This window comes from Muscardinus avellanarius (genome assembly GCF_963383645.1).
Source record: "Muscardinus avellanarius genome assembly, chromosome: 16".
NCBI lineage: Eukaryota > Metazoa > Chordata > Mammalia > Rodentia > Gliridae > Muscardinus > Muscardinus avellanarius.
The window spans coordinates 2,909,793-2,935,340 of record NC_137802.1 but is presented as its reverse complement, the minus strand read 5'-3'; the positions used below and the strand labels follow the sequence as shown (position 1 = coordinate 2,935,340).

The 25,548-nt window shown below is 52.3% G+C and overlaps 1 protein-coding gene across 1 annotated transcript in view; it reads right to left on the bottom strand.

The window, feature by feature from the left end:
• The window catches only part of DOT1L (DOT1 like histone lysine methyltransferase), a gene marked incomplete at both ends in the record, with an annotated part of 60,901 nt that extends 36,470 nt beyond the window's left edge, over window positions 1-24,431 (bottom strand). Inside the window, 4 exons of the mRNA XM_080713577.1 lie at window positions 133-196; window positions 5,755-5,829; window positions 10,388-10,431; window positions 24,351-24,431. Of these exons, the coding sequence (XP_080569703.1) occupies window positions 133-196; window positions 5,755-5,829; window positions 10,388-10,431; window positions 24,351-24,431 (264 nt within the window). The remainder of the gene's footprint in view (window positions 1-132; window positions 197-5,754; window positions 5,830-10,387; window positions 10,432-24,350) is intronic.
• Between the last annotated feature and the right edge of the window lie 1,117 nt (window positions 24,432-25,548).

The following is a 25,548-nucleotide window of genomic DNA, read 5'->3' as shown; positions in this document are numbered from 1 at the left end:
GGCGCAGATGCAGGGCAGGAGCAGGCTGGGTAAGCCCCAGGAGCCACAGCTGCCATAACTCTGTTCCGACTGGCCTCCGCAGGAAAGAGCGTGGAGACCTGGGCGGCCGGACCTGCAGGCGCGGGCACCTACCAGCTGGTGGATGCTGTCGATGGCGCGGTTGTACTTGTCGCATAGCCTCTGCATGCTCTCGAAGCTGCAAGAAAAGAAGGGGCGCCGTCGTGGAGCTCAGAACACCTTCCTGTGCTCAGGCCCCGGGGCTGGACAAGCACCAGATCCCACCCCAGGAGCCTCCAAGTCCCACCAGTCAGGGAACCTGGGGCCACCGCAAGGGCGCAAGCAGCAGGCCCAGCCCCAGTCAGGCAGGGGGGGGCCTTGACAACAAGACTGGGCCCCAAGGGCAACTGGGCCTAGTTTGGGCCCAGGGGACAAACCCAAGGTCAAGGTCTACAAAGCAGGCCTCAAGTAGAAAATGGCACTTCATAAGAAATGGCACTGGCCAGACTAGGTCCAGGTCCCCACTTTACACCCAGCTGAAGATGACAGGAAACCAGGGATGGAGCCCAGGAGCATTCTACCTCCTGAGGCGACACCCCCTAATTTTTTTTATTCATTATTTGGAAACAGGGTCTCTCTGAGTTCCAAAGTGCCTCGCTAAGTAGCTGAGGCTGTCCTAGAGCCCAGTCAGGACCCTGTTTTGAAATCTGAGGGTATATCTTGGAGATAGAATGTCTCTGGGTTCAATGTCCATTATCAAAATAATGAAACCAGGGCATGGTGGCGCACGCTTGTCATCCCAGCATTTGGGAGACTGAGACCAGATGATGCGGTTCGTGCACAGCCTCAGCTACTTAGTGAGGCCCTCCATAACTTAGTAAGGCCCTGTTTCAAAATAAAGAATAAAAATAGGGCAGGGGGTATAGCTCGGAAGTCGAATGCCCCTGGGTCCCATCCCCAGACCTGCAAAAAAAAAAAAAAAAAATTTAAAAATGAGTCAGGCCTGGTGGCGCACGCTTGTAATCCTAGCATTCGAGAGGCTGAGACCGGAGGATCGTAATTTGCAAACTGCCTCAGCTACTTAGTGAGGCCCTTTGCAACTCAGTGAGACCCTGTTTCAAACATAAAAAAAAAAAAAAAAAAAAAAAAAGACTAAAAGATAGGGCTGGGGGTGTAGTTCTGAGGTACAAAGTCCCTGGGTTTCATCCCCAGTACTGCAATAAATAAATAAATAAATAAATAAATAAATAAATAAATAAAATAAGCCAGGCATGGTGGCTCACGATTGTAATCCCAGCATTCAGGAAGCCAAAACAGGAGGATCATGGTTTGCAGACTGCCTCAGCTCCTTAGTGAGGCCCTTTGCAACTCTGTGAGACCCTGTTTCAAAATAAAGAATAAAAAATCGGAGCCAGCCTATTGGTGCATGCTTGTAATCCTAGCATTCAGGAGGCTGAGACTGGAGGATTGCGGTTCATGGACAGCCTCAGCTACTTAGTGAGGCCCTCTGCAACTTAGTGAGACCCTGTTGCAAATTAAAGAATAAAAAATAGGACAGAGGGTATAGCTCGGAGGTCGAACGCCCCTGGGTTCCAACCCCAGACCCACCCACCCCCAAACACACACACACACCAAAAAAAAAAATAAAAAAAAAGAATAAAAAAATGAGGCTGGGGGTGTAGCTCAGAGGTAGAATGCCCCTGGGTTCAGTACCCAGTACAGAAAATAATAATAATAATATAATAATAATAATAATAATAATAATAATAGAAAACAAATAAAGAAACAAACAGAATGAAAAGTAGAGCCAGACATGGTGGCACACACTTATAATCCCAGTGTTTGGGAGGCTGAGACAGGGATGGAGGATTCGAGACCAGCCTCAACTGCTCAGAGAAGCCTTATACAACTTAGTGGAACCCTGTTTCAAAATAAAGGATAAAAAAGCCGGGCGTGGTGGCGCACACTTGTAATCCCAGCATTCGGGAGGCTGAGACCAGAGGATCCCAGTTCGTGGACAGCCTTGGCTACTTAGTAAGGCCCTTTGCAACTCAGTGAGACCCTGTTTCAAAATAAAGAATAAAAAATAGGGCAGGGGGTGTAGCTCAGAGGTCAAATACCCCTGGGTTCCATCCCCAGACCCGCAAAAATAAATAAATAAATAAATAAAGGATAAAATATAGGGCTCGGGGTATAGTTCAGAGGTAGAATGTCTCTGAGTTCAATACCCAGTACCACAAATAAAAATAAAAATAAAAATAAACCCAGCTTGAGCTGGGCATTGTGGCACATATTTGTAACCCCAGCGCTTGGGAGGCTGAGACAGGAGGATCGCGCAGGTTCAGAGCCAGCCTCAGCTACTTAGTGAGGCTCTCAGCAACTTATTAAGAGCCTATTTCCAAATAAAATATAAAACAGCTCTGGGAGTATACCCCTGGGTTCCACCCCCAGTACCACAACAAATAAACAAACAAACAAACCCAGCTTGGTGGCGCATACCTATAATCCCAGTACTTGGGAGGCTGAGACAGGAGGATGACAGGCTGGAGGACAGTATCAGCAAGTAGTGAGACTTTCATCACAAGTGTGCATCCCCACGCCCGGCTTCCTGCTTTGTATTTTATTTGGAAACAGGGTCTCACCAAGTCCATGTGCGCCTTAGCTGCTGAGGCTGGCTTAGGACCTGAGATCCTCCTGTCTCAGCCTTTCAAATACTGGAATTACAGGCATGCGCCACCATGGCCAGCGATGCACTTTTATTTTCTCATATTCCAACTTTTACATCTTGTCTTCAAGTTTGACAACTGGAGGATACCCAAACCCTTGGGAGAGCCTGGAAGAGACTTTTCCCTGAAGGATGTTAAGGGCAGAAGTCCGCAGAAACAGGGGCTGTCTCCATGCTCTGCGCACAGGACTCTGCCCCAGGCCAGAGGTGCCAAGGCTCCGCCCTCTGGCCACCTCGTTTTGCCAGCTCCTCTGGGGCTGACCGCACGTCACGCGGTCCTCAGGCAGGCCGGCCTCCGCTCCCCTGTCTGCTTCCAACATCCGGCAGCCTTTCTAAGTGGAGCAAACATGGGAGAACCAGGCGTGGTGGCGCACGCTTGTAATCCCAGTACCTGGGAAGCTGAGACAAGAGGATCATGGCTCATGGCCAGCTTCAGCTATTTAGGGAGCCACTCTACAACTTAGTGAGGCCTTGTTTCAAAAATAAAGATTAAAGTAGGGCTGGGGTATAGCTAAGAGGTAAATGCCTCTGGGTTCCACCCCCAGTACCACAGGGGAAAAAAAACCCATGAGGGAAAGAACACTGCCTACATGCCAGTGTGCTGTGGACCACGGTGTCTTTTTTGAGTGTGTAATACTGAGGATGGAACCCAGGGGCATTCCATCTTCCAGCTACCCCTCTAGCCCTATTTTAATTTTATTCTGAAACAGGGTCTTGCTAAGTTGGCAAGTTTCACTACTTGCTGAGGTTGTCCTTGAACCTTCAAGCCTGTCTCAGCCTCCCAAGTACTGGGATTCCAGGTGCCAAGCACAGCTCCAAGTGTCTTTAAATGTGTGGTCTCAGGCCAGTCACATCAGTACACACGTGTGAAGCTGCTCAACAGACAGGACTAAGGGGGTCAGAGCAGACACCAGGGGCCAGTCTGTGGCGAAGCAAAATAAGCCCCTTATCTCTGCCCTGTCTGGCAGGTGGCGCTGCAAGTCTCTGGGAAAAAGCTCTTTGTTTTTTGTTGTTCTTTTCTGTAGTAAGGGGATTGAACCCTAGGGCATTCTACCTCCCAGTTATATCCTCAGCTCTTTTTTTTTTTTTTTTTTTTTTTGCAGCACTGGGGATGGAAACCAGGGACATTCAATCTCTGAGCTACACCCCCAGCCCTATTTTTTATTCTTTATCTTGAAACAGAGTCTCACTAAGTTGCGGCGGGCCTAAGTAGCTGAGGCTGTCTATGAACCCTGATCCTCCTGTCTCAGCCTCCCAAATGCTTGGGATTAGAACATGGGATGGGCTACCATGCGCAGCTCCTTTTTTGTTTCTGAAACAGAATCTCACTAGGTTGCGCAGTCTCACCAAGTTACTGAAGCTGGTCTCGAACCTGCAATCCTAAAGTCTCAGCCTCTCAAGTATTGGGATTATAGGCATATACCACTACACCCAGCTGATTTATTTTTTTTTTTTTTTTGGTATTGAGGAATGAACCCAGGGAAGTTCTTCCTCAGAGCCACACCCCAGCCCTATTTTATTTCTTAGTTTGAAACAGGGTTTCTCTCGGTTGTTGAGCATCTCACTACATTATTAAGGCTGTCCTCAAACCTTCTATCCTCCTGTCTCAACCCCCCAAGTACTGGGATTACAAGTGTGTGCCACCACACCCAGCTCCAGGTTCTGTTCTGTTTGTTTTTTGAGGTACTGGGGATTGAAGCCAGGGGCATTTTACCTCTGAGCTACATCCCCAGAGCTATTTTATTCTTTATTTTGAAACAGGGTCTAAGTTGTGGAGGGCCTAACAAGTTACTGAGGCTGGCCACAAACCTGCAATCTCCTGTCTCAGCCTCCCATGTACTTGGATTACAAGTGAGTACCAGGTTCTGAATGGGGACTCCAGGTGGGCTCCATACCATGCCCACCCTGGGGGGGGTGGGCCCAGAGTTAACAATCCAGCCTTGAGGATGAAGCCTCCAGACAAATCTCTGAAGTGTACAAAGTTCAGAGAGTTGCTGGGTGTGAGCCATGGGAGTGGGGAGGGAGCTGCGCCCCGCCCCCAGGAAAGAAGCTCCTGGCTTCTGCCCTTTTGGCCCTGGCCTTTGGCACTTGGCCCTGGCTGTCCCCTGCACCTTTATCACATCCTACAAAAGGTACAGACCAGCAAACCCAACCGGTACTTCCTGAGTTCTGTGAGCCGTCCTGGCCAAGCCGAGTCCGACGCGGGGTGGGGGAAGGCCCCTAGTACAGTGGGGTGGCACCAGGTCAGCACAGAAGGAGCCCTGCAAGCCACCTGACCCTGTGGCCATGCTGCTCTGCGCGAGTGACCAGGACTCCGTTCCTTTCCTGATCGTGCCATGGGAGCGGCTGAGCGCCAAGGATCAGCAGAGGACCTGAGGCTCGGCCTGCTGAGCCCCGGGCGGGGCGCAGGGGTACTCCAGGCTTGCTCCTCGGTCCAGAGCGGGCCATGGAGGCTCCTGGAAGGGAGACTGCTCTGGCCTTCAGGCCTCCCCAGAGCTGAAGCAGGCTTGAAGCTGGGCAGTCTATCTTTCTCAAAAAAAAAAAAAAAAAAAAAAAAAAAAAAAAAAAAAAACCACCAAAACTATTCCAGGCAGGCATTCCAGAAACGCCTCGCCCTCCCCACCCACTTTCTGGGAGAGCGTGGTAGCAGCAGCCATAGGCCAAGTCAGGGTGACTGATCCTGCCCAGCTGAGAGGTCAGCAGAGCTGGGCAAGCCTGAGGCTGTACTGGGCCAGTGCAGAGACTATTAAAAAGTCACTGGCTATAAAACAGGCACTGCTAACTCGGGCTATTCCACATAACTAATTCAAGTTTCTGCCACTGTGGACTTTCCAATTATGTCCTCACCCTGGTGGCCTCCAGCCTTTGCCAACACTTGATAAACACTTCCTACCAAAATAACTCGTGGAGCCACAGCCAGCCCTACAAGAGCCCTTCCCATCAGCGCGTGCCATCTGAGAGGCCCTACTGGGCTGTGTCCCGCACATGCTGCGCCTGTCCTCAGGGCGAGCAGTCAGGCAGAGGCTGCTTACCTTTTGGTATCGTAGTCAATTAAAACGTAATTTTCCATGGCCAGCTTGAGATCTGGGATTTCTTCACAGACCCATCTGAAATACAAGCAGGGACAGCAATGAATGCTATTTTTCAGACGTGCGTGCGTGCATGCGTGTTGCTAGGGATTGAACCAGGGTCATTCTGTCTCCCAGCCACACCCCTAGACCTATTTTATTTTATTTTTAGTTTTGAAATAGTCTCATTAAGTTGCAGAGAGCCATTCTAAGTTGCTGCACCTGGCCACAAAACTGATCCTCCTTCTCAGCCTCCAAAGCACTAGCAGTGTAGGTGTGCACCACCACACCTGGCTAAGGTGTTATTTTTTAACAAATGTGGTAAGTTTATGATGCAGGTGTGAATAACACAGATTTTATGTGGCTTCAGAGTTAAACAAATTCACATTACAATACAAACTAAAAAACGTAGATTTTTAAATTTTGTAGTCCTGGAGAATAGATGCAGGGGCATTCTACCTCTGAGCTACACTCCCAGACTGATATATTTATTTGTCTGTCTGTCTGTCTGTCTGTCTGTTTATTTATTTATTTATTTATTTATTTATTTATTTATTTATTTATTTATTTGCAGGTCTGGGGATGAAACCCAGGGGCATTTGACCTCCAAACTACAACCCCTGCCCAATTTTTTATTCCTTTTTTTTTTTTTGGAGGGTCTAAGGATGGAACCCAGAGGCATTCGACCTCTGAGCTACACCCCCTGCCCAATTTTTTATTCTTAATTTTGAAACAGGGTCTCACTGAGTTGCGGAAGGCCTCACTAAGTAGCAGAGGTTGTCCGCGAACCTATGATACTCCGGTCTCAGCTTCCCGAATGCTGGGATTACAAGTGAGCGCCACCACGCCCAGCTTTTTTTTTTTTTTTTCCCAGTTCTGGGGCTAGAACCCAGGGCCTTTCTTACCTCCTGGCTACACTCCCAGACCTATATTTTATTTGGAAACAGGGTCTCACTAGGTTGCCAAGAGCCTCACTAAGCAGCTGAGTCTGGCTTCAAACCCGCAGGATCCTCCTGTTTCAGCCTCCCAAATACTGGGATTACAAGCATGTGTAAGTAACCACGCCTGGCTTTTTATTCTTTATTTTGAAACAGGGTCTCACTAAGTTACAGAGGGCCTCACTATGTAGCTGAGGTTGTCCGCGAACCACGATCCTCCGGTCCTAGCCCCCTGAATACTGGGATCACAAGCGTGCGTGTTTCCAAATAAAATATAAAACAGGTCTGGGAGTGTAGCTCAAAGGTAGAATGTCCTGAGGTCAATCCCCAGTACCACATAAAAGAAAGTTCAACAGTCTCAGTAAACTGAAATCAGCAATCTACCCTCAAGAGGTGGAGCTTATTCCAGAATAAATAAAGCAGCAGCACAGGGTAGATGCATCCTCCTGCTGCAGAAAGTGCACGGGACGCGAACACCTCCTCGGGACGAACACCTCGGGACGAACACCTCGGGACGAAGGCCCGGGAAGGTGGGACTGGCTCAGCTACTTGCTTCTCTCTCAGAAGCAAAGCCGCCTCCCGGACACTGCTCTGCCGTGGGTTCCCAGGAACGCACAGGAAACTCGGGGGTGGAGCGCCGTGGGTTCCCAGGAACACATGCAATGAGTCACAGGAGACCGGCTGCGGATGAGAGGACCCATCGTCTGCTCAGCCCACATGCCCCACAGAGCCCTCTGCTGAGCAGCGGCTGCACCTCTCCACAGCCCGAGCCCTTCACACCCAAGGGACACCTGTTCAAACTCACACGGCTTGCCTCCTGGCCTGCCACACCAGGCCCTGGGCTCCATCACCAATGTTTATCTGCCTTAAGACAGGCTCATTCAGAGGTACAGTGGCCCTGGGCTCAATCCCCAGTAACACACACACACACACACACACACACACACACACACACACACACTTAGTCATTAGTAGTGGTGCACAGCTACCACCCCAGTATTTGAGAGGCTGGGTGTGGTGGTGCACGCTTATAATCCTAGCACTCAGGAGGCTGAGACAGGAGGATCATGGTTCGCAGACAGCCTCAGCTACTTAGTGAGGCCCTTTGGTACAGTGAGACCCTGTACCAAAATAAAGAAAAACTGGGCTGGGTGTGTAGCTCAGTGGTGGAAGAGTCCAGTATCATGACATAAGAAATGAATGATTTCTGGGGCAAGCGATGTGGCTCAGTGGCACAGCACTTGCCTAATACGAGCAAGGCCCTGGGTTCCATCCCCACAACTGACCCCCTCAAAAAAGAGCCTCCTTCTTCTGCCTCTGGGAACGCTTTGAGAATCCAACGAAATGATGGACAAGAGAACCAGTCCCACACACCCAAGGTGTGACCAAGCCAGTCATTTTATAGAGAGATCCTGGCCGTGTAGCACATAATGCCCCAAGACTGGGCCTCTCAGCCACTTTCAGGCCTCAGCCACCGCTTAGCGTCAGGGTCTCAACTCCTAAGCCAGGTGTGGTGGCCCACACTTGTAATCTCAGTACTTGGGAGGCTGAGACAGGAGGATCGCAGGTTCGAGGCCAGTCCCAGTAACTTAGAAAATCCTTCCGCAATTGAGTGAGACCCTGTTTCCAAATAACAGATACAATTAGGCTGGGGGTATAATTTTGAGGAACAATGCCTCTGGGTTCAATCCCCAGTACCAAAACAAAAAGTTCCAACTTCTTACCCAGCTTAAGACAAGATCCACAGGCGTCTTCCCCTGTTCCCCAAATCTACCTGTCACACATGAAAAGATGGGGCTGCGGCCACGTGCAGACGGGCTTGGGCACAAGCCCTTGCTTGTCTCTAGGCCCACGCCAAGTCCAAAGGGAACTGTCCAAGTTCATTTCTGTCTCTCAGACCCATCATTCTCCATAAATGGACACTTCTGCTAGAGTTGCCTGAGCCCCTCTTCTTCCCCAAGAAGGTACACCCCACCATCTCCCCCTTCTTAAAGAGTATTTGGCGTATGACTCCAGGTCATTGGTGTCAGAAAGTCTGTTAGAGCTTATCTCCCGATAATCCGTCCGTGTCCCTCATTTCTGGGAGCCTCCAGAAGGAGGAGGCTGTGACAGAGAGCAGACTGTAGGCACAGGAAGCCACACACTCTCCCTGCACCTGTAGAGCAAGTGCAGTAAAGTTTGTTGGGACACGCTGGGCTGAAGGGCAGCCCCCAGGGACAGAACTAGCCCGCCCCAGATCCAAAGAGTGGGGGTTGAGGAAGAGGGTGCGTAGAAAGGCAGAAACAAGCCGGGCGCGGTGGCGCACACTTGTAATCCCCGCGCTGGGGAGGCTGGGACAGGAGGATCGCACAGGTTCGAAGCCAGCCTTGCTGGCTTAAGAGACCCTGTTTATAAAAATATAAAATAGGTCTGGGAGGGTAGCCTGGAGGTAGAAGGCTCCTGGTTCCATCCCCAGTACCACCACCAACAAAAGAAAAAAAGGGCAGAAACATAGCCCGGTGTGGTGGCGCACACTTGTAATCCCCGCGCTGGGGAGGCTGAGAGGGGAGGATCCCACAAGTTCAAAGCCAGCCTCAGCTACTTAGGGAGGCTCTCAGCAACTTAGTGAGACCCTGTTTCCAAATAAAGTATAAAATAGGTCTGGGAGTATAGCCCAGAGGTAGAAAAGCCCCTAGGTTCCACCCCCAGTACCACAAAAAAAAAAAAAAAAAAAAAAAAAGGAAAGAGAGAGAGAGAGAAAGAAAGGAAGAAAGGCAGAAACATGCCGGGAATGGTGGCACACACCTGTAATATCTCAGTACCTGGGAGACAGACAAGAATTACAGGTTCGAAGCCAGCGTCAGCATCTTAGTGAGGCTCTCAGCAACTTAGCGAGAATGTTTCTAAGTAAAAAATAAGTCTGGAGGTGTAGCCCAGAAGTAAAATGCCCCTGGGTTCCATCCCAGTACCACAAAAAAAAGGGGGGGGGCAAAAATGCAACTGAGTGCCGTGGTGTGGCTGTAACCTCAGTATTTGGGAGGCCGAGACGGCTTTGCAGTTTGAGACCAGCCGCAGCAATAAACAAGATTCTCAGCAACCTAGCAAGATCCTGTTTCAAAATAGAAACATGAAATAGGAGCCAGGCGTGGAGGCGCACGCTTGTAATCCCAGCCTTTGGGAGGCTGAGACAGGAAGATCGCGTTTCCTGGAAAGCCTCAGCTACATCGCGAGGCCCTTTGCAATTCAGTGAGAATAAAAAACAGGGCTGGGGTGTAGCTCGGAGGCAGAAAGAGGCAGAAAGCTTTGGGTTTCATCCCCAGTACCGCAAAAAAAAAAAAAAAAAAGCTGGGATACTGCTGTGTGGTAGACTGCCCTGGGTTAAATCCCTAGGATCAACACACACACACACACACACACACACACACACACACACACACACACACGGGTGTACTCAGATCAATGGTAGAACACTTGCGTGGCATGACAAGACTCTGGGCTCCATCCTCAGCACTGGGGAGACAAGTGCTGTGGACCCCAAGAAGGGACTGAGAAAGGACGGCAGGACGGCAAGTGCGCGCCGCTGAGCAGACCCCGGCGTCCGCGCCTTCTCAGTGCCCTGCCAAGAGCCCGCGCCTCTCAGGCCTGCGATCACCAGGACGGCCGCCCACCCCAGGACTCACCGGATAGTCTCGATGATCTCATGAGCAGCATCGTGATGTTTGTCCTGAAAAAGAAAGCGGCAGCATCTGAGCGCTGGGCGGCCCTGGGCCTGGTGAGGCCACAGCTGCGGAGCAGCCGCTCCGGGGGAGCCACACTGGTGACAGCCAGCTGACGTTCACCTGCCAAGCCCACCCGGAAAGGCCCGCCAGGTCCCACCCCAGGCAGCCAGCGCCCTGTGCTACTCCTGGGTGCTGGCCCTATTCCTCCCCGGGCCCCTGGCAGCTGGAGCTAAAGCCTGACTGCATCTCCACCTCCAGGTAAGCCTAAAATGTGGCTGGCTGGCTGAAGAGTAGCCGAGCCCACAGGCCTCCGTGTCCTCCTCCTCCCTAGAGGGACACACGTCACATCCAGTGGCCAGCACACGTGCCCAGGCGGCTCAAAGCCCAAAGAACAGCATGCCCGAAGCTGTCTTCCCACCCGACACCAGCAACTCTCGGACACTCTTCTGGAGCCTCTCCCGAGGCCAGCACTGGAGTCAGTCACCTTAGAGATCAGGCACAAGACCGCCATTCACACCTAAGGAAGCTCCGCATGGTAATGACAAGTAGAGCCAGGGCCGGGGTGCGCCCTAGTAACCCCAGTATTTAGAAAGCTGAGGCAGGACGGTCACAGCTTCATTGCCAGCCTCAGCAACTGAGCGGGACTCTGATTCAAAATAAAGGGAAGACAGGGCTAAAGGTGTGCTTGGAGGGAGGAGGAAGCCGGAGGAGGCAGTGCGCATCTGTGACCCCAGTACCTGAGAGGCTGAGACAAGGAGGAGGGGTTCCACGACCTCGACAACTTAGTGAAACTCTCAGCAGCCCAGCAGGAGATTACTGTTTCAAAACAAAGAAATCAGGCTGGGCGCGGCGGTGCAGGCTCGTCATCCCGCACTGGGGAGGCTGAGACCGGAGGATCAGGGTTCGCAGACAGCCTCAGCTACTCAGTGAGGCCCTCCGCAACTCAGTGAGACCCTGTTTCAAAATAAAGAATTACAGCCGGGCGTGCTGGCACACACTTATAATCCCCGTGCTTGGAGGGCTGAGACAGGAGGATCTCATGGGTTCGAAGCCAGCCTCAGCAACTGAGACCCTGTTTCCAAATAAAATATAAAAAGCCGGGCATGGTGGTGCACGCTTGTAATCCCTGTGCTTGGGAGGCTGAGACAGGAGGATCACGGTTTGCGGACAGCCTCAGCTACTTAGTGAGGCCCTCTGCAACTCAGTGAGACCCGGTTTCAAAATAAAGAATAAAAAATAGGGCAGGGGGTATAGCTTGGAGGTCGAATGCCCCTGGGTTCCACCCCCAAACATACACACAAAATAATAAATAAATAAATAAAAATTAAAGGCCTGGAAGTATAGCCTGGAGGTAGAATGTTGCTAGGTTCAATCCCCAGAACCAAAAAAGTAAGAAATGAATAAATAATAGGACTAGGGATGTATTTCAGTGGTAGAAAGGAAAAAAAGGAGAGAGGAAACTCACACATCACACACTGCCTACCTCCCTGGACAGCCCTGTGGAGACCCCAGAGAGCCTCCCACCCTCTGACTTACCACTCCCCACTCGATCAACAGCAAACGGCGCCCCCCACTCACTCAATGGAACCGTCCACTGCGAGAGCCACGCCCGCCCATCAAGAGGCCTTGCAAAGACCTCTCAGGGCAACTGAGAACCACTGGGGCACAGGCCTGCCAGGCCCACCCTGCTCCTGCTTCCTGGGACTCAACACTCGTGTCCACGTCCCCTCTCCATCAGCCCGGCCTCAGCCACCAGACATCCCTGCCTGTGTCCACAGCTCCGCTCGAGCCCCGCGGCCTCCAGAAGCCCTGGCCATCTGGCCACACCACACCCAGGAGCTAGACATCCCTGCTGCCCCAAACGGGCTGACACAGACGGAGATGGGCCACCACACTCCCTCAGCCTCCCGGCGAATGCAGAGTCCTGCTAGCATTACATGTGTGCATGTGAGATAATACAGGCTGAATGAAATAGACACGTTACTAAGTCCACTTCACCTCCTCCTTTTCACTGTTTAATCTGGCTACTGGGAAACTCACACATCTACAGCCGTGGCTCGCATTCTATCCCATGGGATTAGTGTGTGTGTGTGTGTGTGTGTGTGTGTGTGAGAAACTGGGATGGAACCCAGAGCATTCTACCTCTGAGCTACACCCCCAGCCCTATTTTTATTTTTATTTAGAGACAAGTCTCACTACCTTACGACTTGCCGAGGCTGCCCTCCGAATGGTGATCCTCCCGTCTCACCGCTAAACTACTAGGACTGCAGGTGGTGCCGCCACGCCTCGCTCCTTGGGATCCCACCCCACACCCTCGGGGGCGGGTTCTGACCTACAAGTCCTGGACTAGACCCATCCCGGTGCCCCCCAGCCTCTCCCAGGGCACCTGGCACGCAGAAGAGGACAAACTAGCGCCCGAGCCTGACAAGTGGGCAGGGCAGGGCTGCGCGCTGGCTGGGGGCGCAGAGGCGCCAGGCCAAGGCGGACAGGACGGCCCTAGCTTCAACCCCTGGTACCATGCACACACACAAAGAAATTTTTCCTTCCTTTTTTTTTTTTTATTTGTGGTACTGGGGGTGGAACCCAGGAGCTTTTCTACCTCTGAGCTGTACTCCCAGACCCGTTTTCTATTTTATTTGGAAACAGGGCCTCACTAAGTTGCTGAGAGCCTCACTAAGTAGCTGAGGCTGGCTTCGAACCTGTGCGATCCTCCTATCTCAGCCTCCACAAAGGAACTTTTCAAGCCAGGCGTGGTGGCGCACGCTTGTAATCCCAGTATTTGGGAGGCTGAGACAGGAGGATCACAGTTCAGGACCAGCCTCAGCTATTTAGTGAGGTCCTTTGCAACTCAGTGAGACCCTGTCTCAAAATAAAGAATAAAAAATAGGGCGGGGGGTGTAGCTCGAAGGTAGAAGTCTCTGGGTTCCATCCCCTGTACTGCAAAAGTAAAAAATAATGAAAAATAGGGCTGGGGAGTGTATCTTGGAAGTAAAATGCCCCTAGGTTCTATCCCTGGTACCACAAAAATAAAAAAAATAAAAATAAAAGAAAATAGGCTGGGGGGTGTAGCTCAGAGTTAGAATGCCAGCAGGTTCATTCTCCAATACACAAAAAAAAGTTTGTGCAGGTGTGTCACTATCATCATTACAAAGTACATTATGATCATTATGATGAGACTATATAATAAAAGCATAAAAAAAAGCCTAGTTCACCCAGTCACCGCTTGTGTGTTGCACTGGGATAGGAACTACTCTTCCAATTGGGCGTGGTGGCACACGCTTGTAATCCAGTACTTGGGAGGCGGACATAGGAGGATCACAGGTTGAAAGCTAGCATTGGCAACCTAGCAAGGAGGCCCTCAGCAACCTGGCCGAGACTCTGTCCAAATGAGATATAAAATCAGGCAGGGAGTGTATCTTGAAGCTATAAAACCTCTGGGTTCAATCCTCAGTACCAAAAAAGCCCCCAAAATTACATCACACTGCAAAAGGGGACAGAAAAGTACAAATGACAGGGTTCCAAATAATCCTCCAGGCCATTAGGGGGATGATAAGACTTTCTCACACCCATGATGCATCTGGCTCTCAGCCAATCACACGGTGTCACCACAAAAGCCCAAGACCCAGGTGGCGTGTCACAGCCCAGAGGCACCAGCTCCGGCCTGTGCAGGGCAGATGCTCAACTCCCATGACCCCAAGGAAAGCCCACAGACAGCACAGGCAGGGCCCTGCAGAGCCCAGGCTCCCCCTTGGGGGAGCGAGAGCCAGCCAAGGAGTCAGTCCCCAGGCCCACCCGAGTTGCTGTAGGGGGGCACAAAGGGGCCACAGGGTCCTGACTGGGGAAGAAGGAAAGCTGGAGGCGGGAGTCCTGCAGGGCAGGAGTGGACACCAAGTGGCCTCTTGAGGGGAGACCCGGGCCCACGGGAACAGGACAGCAGCCCCTCGAGCCCTGGGCCTGGCTCCCGATCTGCGCTGTCCCACTTGGCCTCGCACACGCTGCACACTGTGGGGTGCAGGAGACCCCGAGGGACAGGCCACATGAAGACAGGGGACTTGACATGCGGCAGAGCAGAGCGCACTGTGCTGAGTACAGACTTAGACCCCCAGCCCTTTTATTTTATTTTATTTTTTGTGGTACTGTGGATGGAACCCAGAGGCTTTCTACCTCTGGGCTATACTCCCAACCTGTGTGATCCTCCTGTCTCAGCCTCCCAGAATGCTGGAATTACAAACTGGCATCGCCACGCCCCAGCACACACCCTGTCATTTTAAAATAAGTGGGGCATAGCGGTGCATGCCTATAGAGGACTGTAGGATTTGAAACAGCCTGAGTAATGTAAGGAAACTCAACAACCTAGGGAGACCCTGTTTCAGAAGCAAAAAATAGCCGTGTGTGGTGGTGCAGGCCTGTAATCCCCGCGCTCAGGAGGCAGAGACCGGAGGATCACGCAGGTTCAAAGCCAGACGCGCTGGCTTAAGAGACCCTGTTTCCAAGTAAAAAAAGTATAAAAATAGGTCTGGGAGTGTAGCCCGGAGGTAGAACCCCAGTACCACCAAAAAAAAAAAAAAAAAAAAAAAAAAAAAAAAAAAAGGCAAAAAATAGGCTGGGCATGGAGGTACATGCCTGTAATCCCATACTTGGGAGGCTGAAACAGGAGGGTTGCAAGTTCAGAATCAGCCTCAGCAATTTAACCAGGCTCTCAGCAACTTAGCCCTGTCTCCAAATAAAAAATAAAACTGACCAGAGGGTGTAGCATAGCATACAGGTAGAATGCCCTTGGGTTCGGTTCCCAGAACCACAAAAAATAAAAAGTAAAAGATCTTAAAAGGGGGACGTTGGGGGTGTAGCTCAGAGGTAGAATGTCCCTGGCTTCAATCCCCAGTACTGCAAATAAATAAATATAAATACAAGAATAAAAAAATAAAATATCCCAGCATTTGGGAGGCTGAGACTGGAGGATCATGGTTCTTGGACAGCCTCAGCTACTTAGTGAGGCCCTCCGCAACTCAGTGAGACCCTGTTTCAAAATAAAGAATAAAAAACAGGGCAGGAGGTGTGCCTCAGAGGTCAAATGCCCCTTGGTTCCATCCACAGACCCACCAAAAAAAAAAAAAAGGAATAAAGTAGGGCTAAAGGTGTAGTTGGGAGGTAGAGTGCCCCAGGTTCTATCCCCAGTACCACTCCAAAAACAAAACAAAACAAAAACAGAGGGAGGGGGTTTGCAGCAATGGCAGTCTGGACTGAAGTGCAGCTCAGGCCACGTCTGCCCGCCTGCTCCCCTCTGCCCTGCCCGGGGCCTGTTCACCCACCCCCAGCAGCTTCTCCAGCAGGACCTGCTCACAGAACACTAGAGGGCCCCGCTGGCCTCACCGAATGTGCCTGGGGTGGGCAGAACCACCAGGCTGTAGTTATCTGACCTCTAGGGGTAGGACAAACGTGCGTCCTCACACTTCAGCCACACACGGCACGTGCCACACGGGCCAGGTGTTTGAGGAGAGGGACCCACACCAGACCTAACAAACCACTAATGCGCAGGCAAGGTGGCCACCTTCCCAGCACCAAGGAAGTTCTGACACACGCCTATCCGACAGGCATGTCCCTCAGAACCCCAGAAAACAAAAGCAGGGCTCCGTGACCAACAGTGACCAACAGGACGGGGGGCTCGCCCAGCCGCACCCCACTGAGCGGCCCGCCTGCGCCCTGGGGGTTGAGCCACTAGGGCACGGCGCCTTTCTCACCACACTCCTGGCTCGGGGTCGTCCGGGGTCGTCCGGGCCTAGTGGGCTGCTGAGCAGCTGTCGAGGGCGTTTCCTCCATGCCAGCCTTGACAACTGCAGATGTGCCAAGTGAGAACAGCTGGCTTAGCCTCTCCTGAGCTGAGGGCCTGCGCTGTGGCCTGGCCTTGCCCAGTCCCAGCCACACCGCCACCACGACAGGCCTGTCCTCGCCCAGCTGGGACTGCGCTGTGTGAGGACAGGAGCAGCATGGGCTCTTCCGGTACCGGGGACTGAATCTGGAGAACTCTACCACTGGGCTAATCCCCAGCCCCCTTTTTTGGTGGTGACGGTACTCTGGATTAAACGCAGAGGCATTCTACCTCCGAGTTACACAGCCAGCCCAATTTCATTTTGATTGTGAAACAAGGTCTTGCTAGGTTGCTGAGGGTCGCTACCTGATGACGCTGTCCTCAAACCTGAGATCTTCCAGTCTCCGCCTCGCAAGAAATGGGATTACAAGCATGTTCCACCACACCCAACATTCCCGGCCCTTTTTATTTCTTGAGGGGGTAACTGGAGAGCAAACCTAGAGGTATTCTACCTCTGAGCTACACCCCAGCTCTCATTTTTTTTTTTGTTCTTTATTTGGAAGCAGGGTCTAAGTTGTGGAGGGCCTAAGTAGCTGAGGCTGGCTGCGAAATTGCAATCCTCCTGTCTCAGCTACCCAAGTATGGAGATTATAGGTCCGGCACTCACTCCCCCCCCATATATATATATGTGTGTGTGTATATGTATGTATGTATATGTATGTATATATATATTTTTTCCAGTACAGTAATGGGAATGAAAGTGAGAGGCACTCTACCTCTGAGCTACATTCCCAACCATATTTTTAGTCTTTTTTTTTTTTTTTTTTTTGCAGTACTGGGGATGGAACCAAGGGGCATTCTACCTCTGAGCTATACTCCTCAGAGTTGCAAAGGGCCTCACTGAGGCTGTAACTGAGGCTGTTCACCAACTGTGATCCTCCTATCTCAGCTGGGATTACAAGCCTGAGCCACCACGCCTGGCTTTAGTCTTTATTCTGAAACAGGGTCTCACTAAGTTGCAGAGAGGCTCACTAAAGTAACTGAAGCTGTCCACTAACTGGGATCCTCCTGTCTCAGCCTCCCAAGTACTGGGATTACAAATGTGTACCACCATGCCTGCCTTTTATCTTATTTTGAGACAGCGTCTCAACTAAGTTACCCAGGCTGGCCTCCAACGTGTGATCCTCCTGCCTCAGCCTCCTCAACAACTGGCATGACAGGTGTGTGCCACTGCGCCTAGTGTTAGTTTTCCCTCTCTCTCTTTTTTCCTGTTACTAGGGATGGAACCCGGGGGGCTTTCTACCCCTGAGCTTTCTACACCATCGCTCTTCTTTGTTGTTGTTGTTGTTGTTGTTTTTGCGGGTCTGGGGATAGAACCCAGGAGCATCCGACCTCCGACTTATACCCTCTGCCCTATTTTTTATTCTTTATTTTGAAAAGCTGAGGTTGTTCGATGAACTGCGATCCTCCAGTCTCAGCCTCCCAAATGCTGGGATTACAACCTTGCACTACCATGCTAGGCTCGTTTGTGTTTGTTTATTTATTTATTTATTTATTGTGGTACTGGAGTGAAACCCAAGGGCTTTTCTCACTCCAGGCTATACTCCCAGACCTATTTTACATTTTATTTGGAAACAGGGTCTCACTAAGCTGCTGAGAGCCTAAGTAGCCGAGGCTGACTTCGAACCTGCATGATCCTCCTGTTTTAGCCTCCCAAGCGCTGGGATTACCTGGGATTACAAACGTGTGCCACCACGCCCGGGTCTGTATTTTTGAAACAGGGTCTAAGTTGCAGAGAGTCTCACTAAGTAGTTGAAGCTGGCCACGAACCGCGATTCTGAGGTCTAAACCTCCCAAATGCTGGGAGTACAAGGTTGTTCCACCACACCTGGCTAGTTTTTCTTATGATTATCCATGCATGAAACTACAATTATCCCAAATAAAAAGTTTAGCCAGGTATGGTGGTGCATGTCTGTAATTCTAGAACTTGGGAGGCTGAGCTGACAGGAGAATTGAACTTTCAAGGACAATCTCAGCAAACTAGAAAAACCCTGTTTCAAAACACAAAGTAAGTCTGGTGTGGCAGCACAGGCTTATAATCTCAGTACTTAGGAGGTTAAGACAGGAGGGTCAGCCGGGCGTGGGGCGCACGCTTGTCATCCCAGCATTCGGGAGGCTGAGACTGGAGGATCACAGTTTGTGGACAGCCTCAGCTACTTAGTGAGGCCCTCTGCAACTCAGTGAGACCCAGTTTCAAACTAAAGAATAAAAAACAGGGCAGGCGGTATAGCTCAGAGGTCAAATGCCCCTGGGTTCCGTCCCCAGACCCGGAAAAAAATAAAAAGGACAGGAGGATCGCAGGTTCCCAGCCAGACTCAGCAACTTGTGAGGCTCTCCACAACTCACACCCTGTTTCAAAATAAAGAGCCAGGTGTGGTGGCGCACGCTTGTAATCCCCGCGCTTGGGAGGCTGAGACAGGAGGATCACACAGGTTCGAAGCCAGCCTCAGCTACTTAATGAGGCTCTCAGCAACTTAGTGAGACCCTGTTTCCACATAAAATATAAAAAAGGTCTGGGAGTACAGCCCGGAGGTAGAAAGCCTCTGGGTTCCACCCCCAGTACCACCAAAAAAATAAATAAATAAAAATAAAAATAAAAAAATAAAAAGACTCGGCCAGGCATGGTGGCGCACACTTGGAATCCCAGCGTTTGGGAGGCTGAGACAGGAGGATCGCACAGGTTCGAAGCCAGCCTCAGCTACTTAGTGAGGCTCTCAGCAACTTAGTGAGACCCTCTTTCCAAACAAAATATAAAACAGGTCTGGGAGTACAGTCTGCAAGTAGAAAGCCCCTGGGTTCCACCCCCAGTACCACCAAAAATAAACAATAAAAAGACTAAAGAAGAGGTATAGCTCAGAGGTACAATGCCCCTGGGTCCATTTCCAGTATAGCAAAAAAAGAAAAGAAAAAAGCAAAGGGACCTAGCTTGGAAGCAGAGGGGCTCAGGGGTCTCCCGGTGCCTCCATAGCCTGCCCCCAGCTCGCGTCACCTCCTCCAGCTCGCATTAAACGCCAGGAGTGAAGTAAGCGGGTGACTCGCAACTGGAGAGCCTAGAGCTCAGAAGCATCCTGATGCCAAATATAGAACGGCAGTTTTTGTCTAATACCCTTTCCTGTGAGCGTGAGTCCTCTGCCCACACGGGCAGAGTCAAGGCTGAAGCTGCTCCCCGGGGGCTGCGGGAGGGTGGATTAAGCAGGACACTCATCCTCGAGGTCAGCGGCAGAAAATACCCTCTGAGTCACGGCGGCGGCTGCTCACTCGCCCCTCCCCGCAGCTCACTGCGCCCACCAGGCTCCCACACCCTGGTCAGGACAGTCACCGCGGGGGCTCTCCACGCCACCCACCGCCTAATGAGTCACCTGGGGAAGGCCACCCAGCGGCCCTCTCAGGCTCTACCCGTGCCACTGCCCCGCAGGCAGCCCCGATGCCACGGGAGCCCTTCCTGCCAGAAGGGCCTTGGGCTAGAAACCCCCACCCCAGGCCCGCTCCCCAACCCTAGGGCAGTGTGAGCACAGACGCCACCCCACACCGCTTCTGTCAGTTTAGTTGCGCAAACCCGGGAGGGAGCTGGACATTTCCGAGTGTGGACAGCTGTGGTGTCTCCACTTCCTCCCACAGAGGCCCCGCTGTCCAAGAGGCCACCCTCTGCCCAGGGCAAAGTGGCAGCCCTCCCTCTGGGACCTCACCTGGAGGCCCCTCCACAGGGGCGCCCTAAATTCACTGGTTCTTCTGTTTTTAAGGTTCTAGGGAATAGGAATGTTGTCTTACAGTCTTCCCGGCTGCCCAGCAACGCTGAAGATATTGTGTTTATTTTTTGTGCTGGGAATTACACCCAAGGGCATTCTACCTCCAGGCTCTACCCCCCTGCCCTATTTTTTATTCTTTTTCTCTGCAGTACTGGGGATAGAACCCAGGGGCCTTCTACCTCTGAGCTACATCCCAGCTCTGTTTTATGTTCTTTATTTTATTTTATTTTGTGGTACTGGGGTTCCTGGAAGCCCTTCTATCTCCGGGCTACACTCCCAGACCTATTTTATATTTTTTATTTGGAAACAGGGTCTCTTAAGCCAGGGAGGCTGGCTCGGAACCAGTGCGATCCTCCTGTCTCCGCCTCCCAAGGGCAGGGATTACAAGCATGCGCCACTGGCCAGCTATGTTCTTCATTTTAAAACAAGATCTCCTAGCTGGGCGTGGTGGCGCACGCTTGTAATGCCAGCATTTGGGAGCTGAGACAGGAGGATCGTGGTTCGCTGATAGCCTCAGCTACTTAGTGAGGCCCTCGGCAACTTAGTGAGACCCTGTTTGAAAATAATTAAAAAACAGGGCAGGGGCTGTAGCTTGGAAGTTAAATGCCCCTGGGTTCCATCCCCAGACCCACACACACACACAAAAAAAAGGTCTCCTTTATTTACGGATGGCCTTACTAAGTAGCAGAGGCTGACCACACATCTGACATCCTCCTGCCTTCAAGCTTGAGCCACCACGCCAGCTTCTCACATTTTTTTTATAACATCAGGGATTGCACCCAGGGGCATTCTACCTCCAAACTACACCCCCAAGCCCCCTTTTAAAAAAAACTTTTTGCGGTCCTGGGGATGGAACCCAGGAGCATTTGAACTCCAAGCTACACCCTCTGCCGTTTTTTTTTTTATTTATTTTCAAACAGGGTCTCACTAAGTTACAGAGGGCCTCACTAAGTAGCTGAGGCTGTCTGGAACCGCCTCCCGAATGCTGGGAATACTGGAATTACAAACTGGGAATGCTGAGATTACAAGCGTGGGTCACCAAGTCCGTCTTTAAGATCTTTTTACGTGTGTGTGGTTCTGGGAATTGAACCCATGGGCATTCAAACTTCTGCTACACCCCCAGGCCAGTTATCTTTTATTTGGAACAGGGTCTTGCTAAATTGCTGAGGCTGACTCCAAACTTGCAAGCCTCTTGCTTCGGCCTCCTAATTACAGGATTTTACACCCGGCCTATTTTTTGTTTTTGAAATAGGGTCTCCCTAGGTTGCTGAGTCTCCTTATATTGCTGAGGCTGTTTTGAATCCTACAATCCTCTACAGGCATTCACCACCATGCCCTGCTTCTTATTTTAAAACAGCAGAAGTGTGAGAGTGAGTGAGTGTGTGTGTGTGTGTGTGTGTGTGTGTGTGTGTGTACACTTCAGGGCATTGAGCCTCAGATCTATAAGCACTCCCAATCCCGTAGGCCCTCTTTATTTTTATGTGCCCCCAGCCCTGTTTGGAAACAGGGTCTTCCTAGGTTGCTGGGCTGTTCTTGACCTGTGGTCCTCCTGTCTTAGCCTCCCAAGTACTGGGATTATAGGCAAGTGCCACCATGCCCGGCTGAAATCATAGCTTTGACTTGAGGGTGTGGCTCGGGGGTAGAATGCTGGCCTAGAATGACTTGGGTGCAAGACATAATACACATACCATAAAATGTCCCCATTTTGTTTTATTCACTTTTGTGGTACTGGGGATGGAACCCAGGGGCATTTGACCTCCGAATGAAAACTCCAGCCCTGTTTTTTATTCTTTAGTTTGAGGCAGGGTCTCACTGAGCTGTGGAGGGTCTCACTAAGGAGCAGAGCTCGAACCGTCATCCTCCTGTCTCAGTCTCCAGAATGCTGAATGCTGGGATTACAAGAGTGCTCCACCATGCCCGGCTTTTATTCTTTATTTTGAAACAGGGTCTCACTAGGTTGTGGAGGAGTGTGAACCTTTGATCCTCCTATCTCAGCCCCAGGGAATAATGGGATTAGAAGTGCAAGCCACCACAACTGCTGAAATAGTACTTTTTTTTTGGCAGTACGGGAGATAGAACCTTGCCCCTTAAACACACTAAGAAAGCGCTCTACCACTGAGTTATACCCAGGGCCCTGCTGCACACACAGAAAACAAACTCTTACTAAGTACTGCCTCCTTGTTTCCCATGAGAAAGCAAAACTCCTCAATGGGAACATGGCAACTTAAAGGAAAGCATTAGAGAGCTGTGAGAAGCCGGGTGTGGTACCGCACATTTGTAATCCCAGCATTTGGGAGGCTGAGACAGGAGGATCTAGGTTGGAGGACAGCTTCAGCTACTTAGTGAGGCCCTCTGCAACTCAGTGAGACCCTGTTTCAAAATAAAGAGCTGGGCGTGGTGGCGCACACTTGTCATCCCAGGATTTGGGAGGCTGAGACCGGAGGATCCCACAGGTTCAAGGCCAGCCTCAGCTACTTAGTGAGGCTCTCAGCAACTTAGACCCTGTTTCCAAATAAAATATAAAGTAGGTCTGGGAGTATAGCCCGGAGGTAGAAAGCCCCTGGGTTCCACCCCCAGTACTGCAAAAATAAATAAATAAATAAGAATAAAAAATAGGGCTGGGGGTGTAGCTCAGAGGTAGAATCCCCCTGGGTTCCATCCCCAGCAACACACACACACACAAAGCTGTGAGAAATCCCTGCTTCCAAGAGGCACCATGATGACACATGCCTGCCATCCCAGTTACTGGGGAGGGCAAGACAGGAAAATCACAAGGCCAGCCTGCGAAACTTACTGAGTCCTGGCCCCAAAATAAAAAGGCTGGGGATATGCTCAGAGGTAGAGCACCCCTGGGTTTCATCCCCATTGCAAAACTAAATAAAAAAGCCCCTGAGGCCTACTCAGGCTAAGGAAGAATTCTGATTCCCAAGTGCTGGCCCTCAGTCACAGGATGCATGACGACCATGGCGGGGAAAGGCCTCGGATGCCCCAGCGCCACCCTGGGGCCGGCACTAGTCAGTCCCTGCCAAGCAGGGTCCGGCCAAAGGCGCTGGGGGTGCAGTCCCGCCCACTACTGGGAAGCCAGCTCCCGCCAGGCTCAACTGAAGGCTTTATTCACACAGGGCGGGCTGCTGTCACTGGGTGAACTTTCACCTTAGTACCAGGGGGAAAAGGCAGAGGCAACCTAGCAACACCATTCTGTCTGGTTCTGGTGGATTTCTTAGCTCTTTCGACACCCCAAAAGTGGCAGCCTTTAGAGTGCAGAAGATGACCATCAGCTCTGTGCAGGCCCACTGGCCCTACTCCTAGGCTTCCTCCAAGTGAAGGCAAGACTTCTGTCAAAAACTAGCCCCAAACCTCTGGAGCCACGTTATTCTGAATAATCAAGAAACACTAACCTGGCAGGGGCATGCAAGACAGAAATCCCAGTACTTGGAAGGCTAAAACAGTAGGATCTCAGGTTCAAGACCAGCCCCAGCAACTCAGTAAGACTCTCGGCACCCCAACGAGACGCTGTTTCAAAAACAAAAATAAAAAAGTAGCTCGGTGGGAGGTAGAATGCCCCTGAGTCCAACCCCCAGTACCACAAAAAGAAAAAGAAATAAAAGGGGAAGAGGGCTGGGGGTGTAGAGCTGAGTGAGATAGAATGCCCCTCTCGAAGTTCCATCCCCAGTACCACAAAAAAAAAGGGGCAAATTATGCTATATGTCAACTGAGAGGGGGAGAAAAAATCAATTAAAAACTTTAAACTTCACTTGAAAGTTCCACGGCCTAATGCGAAGAGTCCTAAATAGAGGCGGGGTGGAAGCCAGCAGGGTGGACACCAGAAGGAGGAGTTTTTCCCTTGCTGGGCGCTCCCGGGGCTGCCTACCCAGAAAGGCCAGAGCATCCCGGCCCCAGCCCTCCACCGTGCCCGGCGGCCGCGACCGCCGCCTCTCCTGCACCTGACACACGCACGCACGCCACCGCCGGGCGCTCACGAGCCGCGGGGCTCCCCGACAGACCCAGGGAGGGGGACCAGTCCACACCCCGGCCCGAGTCAGCTTCCACCACCGCGCCCGGGACGCGGAGCGCCCGATCTCCCCACCCTGGGCCCCCGGGGTGACACCTCTGGACCTGTCACCTCCCCGGACCCACTTCCATGATGGGGGGAAGGGGCGTCCACACGCGCCGGCCCTGCCCGGCCCTGCCCGGCTGGGAGCGGGCCGCCCCGGAGCCGGCGCAACGGCAGCCGTGCGGGCGCCAGGAGGAACGGCCGCCGCGGCCCCCGGCCCGCCGCCGCCCGGCCCGCCCCGCGCCCGGCGCCACTCACGTAGACCGGCAGCGGCCACGGGTAGACGGCGGGCTCGGCCCCCACGGGCGACTTGAGTCTCAGCTCCAGCTTCTCCCCCATGTCGGCGCGCGCGGCCGCCGCACCATGCTAGGCGGGCGGTTGGGGGAGGGGCGGCCGCCGGGAGGCGGGCGGGGGGCGGCGCGGGCGGCGCGGGGGGCTGCGGGGAGAGGGCCCGGCGGGGCCTGGCCGCCGCCGCCGCGCTCCCGTCCGGCCCCGGCTCCCTCTTTGTGGTCACAGGCCCGGGGCCTCCAGCGCCGCCGCCATCTTGGGCCGGCGTGAGGCGAGCACAATGAGCCGGGGGCCGGGCGAAACCACTCGGCCCGCGCGCGCGGGGGGGGCCGGGCGCGAGGAGGCGGCGCGCGCACGCGGCTCCGCCCGCCGCGCCGCGCGCGCCCCCCTGCGCCGCCCCGCCCCCGTGGACTCACCCGCCGGGGCGTGGCCACGCACGGACGCGCGCGCGCGCGCGGGCGCGGGCACGCACGTCCTCGACTGCCCTCGCTCGCCCCCGCTGGCCCGGAAACGGGGAACCCGGGAAACCCTAGGGGCGGGCCTAAGCGGCGAGTTCGAATCCCGCCTCCCTCCATCCCGCTTCCCGCCACCCCGCCGGACGGAACCAAAAATCTTCCGGTACGGGACTAGGAGTCCAAGGTCCTGCTCCCTGCACAAGACACCTTCAACGCGAATGTCCTTGACTGAGCATTTTTATGCACTGGCTCTGGATACCCGATACTGACCTAAGGAATAAAATGAACCGTCCTTTCCCTGGAATAGCAAAAGGAAAAAGGCGGCAAGCTGGAAGGCCAGGAGAAAAAAATATATAGTTTTAAAATTTAGAGACTTCACGGCATGGCGGCGCGCGCTTGTCATCACAGCGCTTGGGAGGCTGAGACGGGAGGATCGCGCGGGTTCGAAGCCAGCCTCGGCTACTGAGTGAGGCTCTCGGCAACTTAGTGAGACCCTGTTTCCAAATAAAATATAAAATAGGTCTGGGAGTGTAGCCCGGAGCTAGAAAGCCTCTGGGTTCCACCCCCAGTACCACCAAAAATAAAAAATAAAATAAAAAATCATAATGGCCTATCTCCCACTTGAAATTCCTGTGATTTGTGGGAAACAAAGGACCCCTCCCAAGAATCTAACCTTAGGTCCAGCCCAGGCATCACCCACCACCCCCTGACCT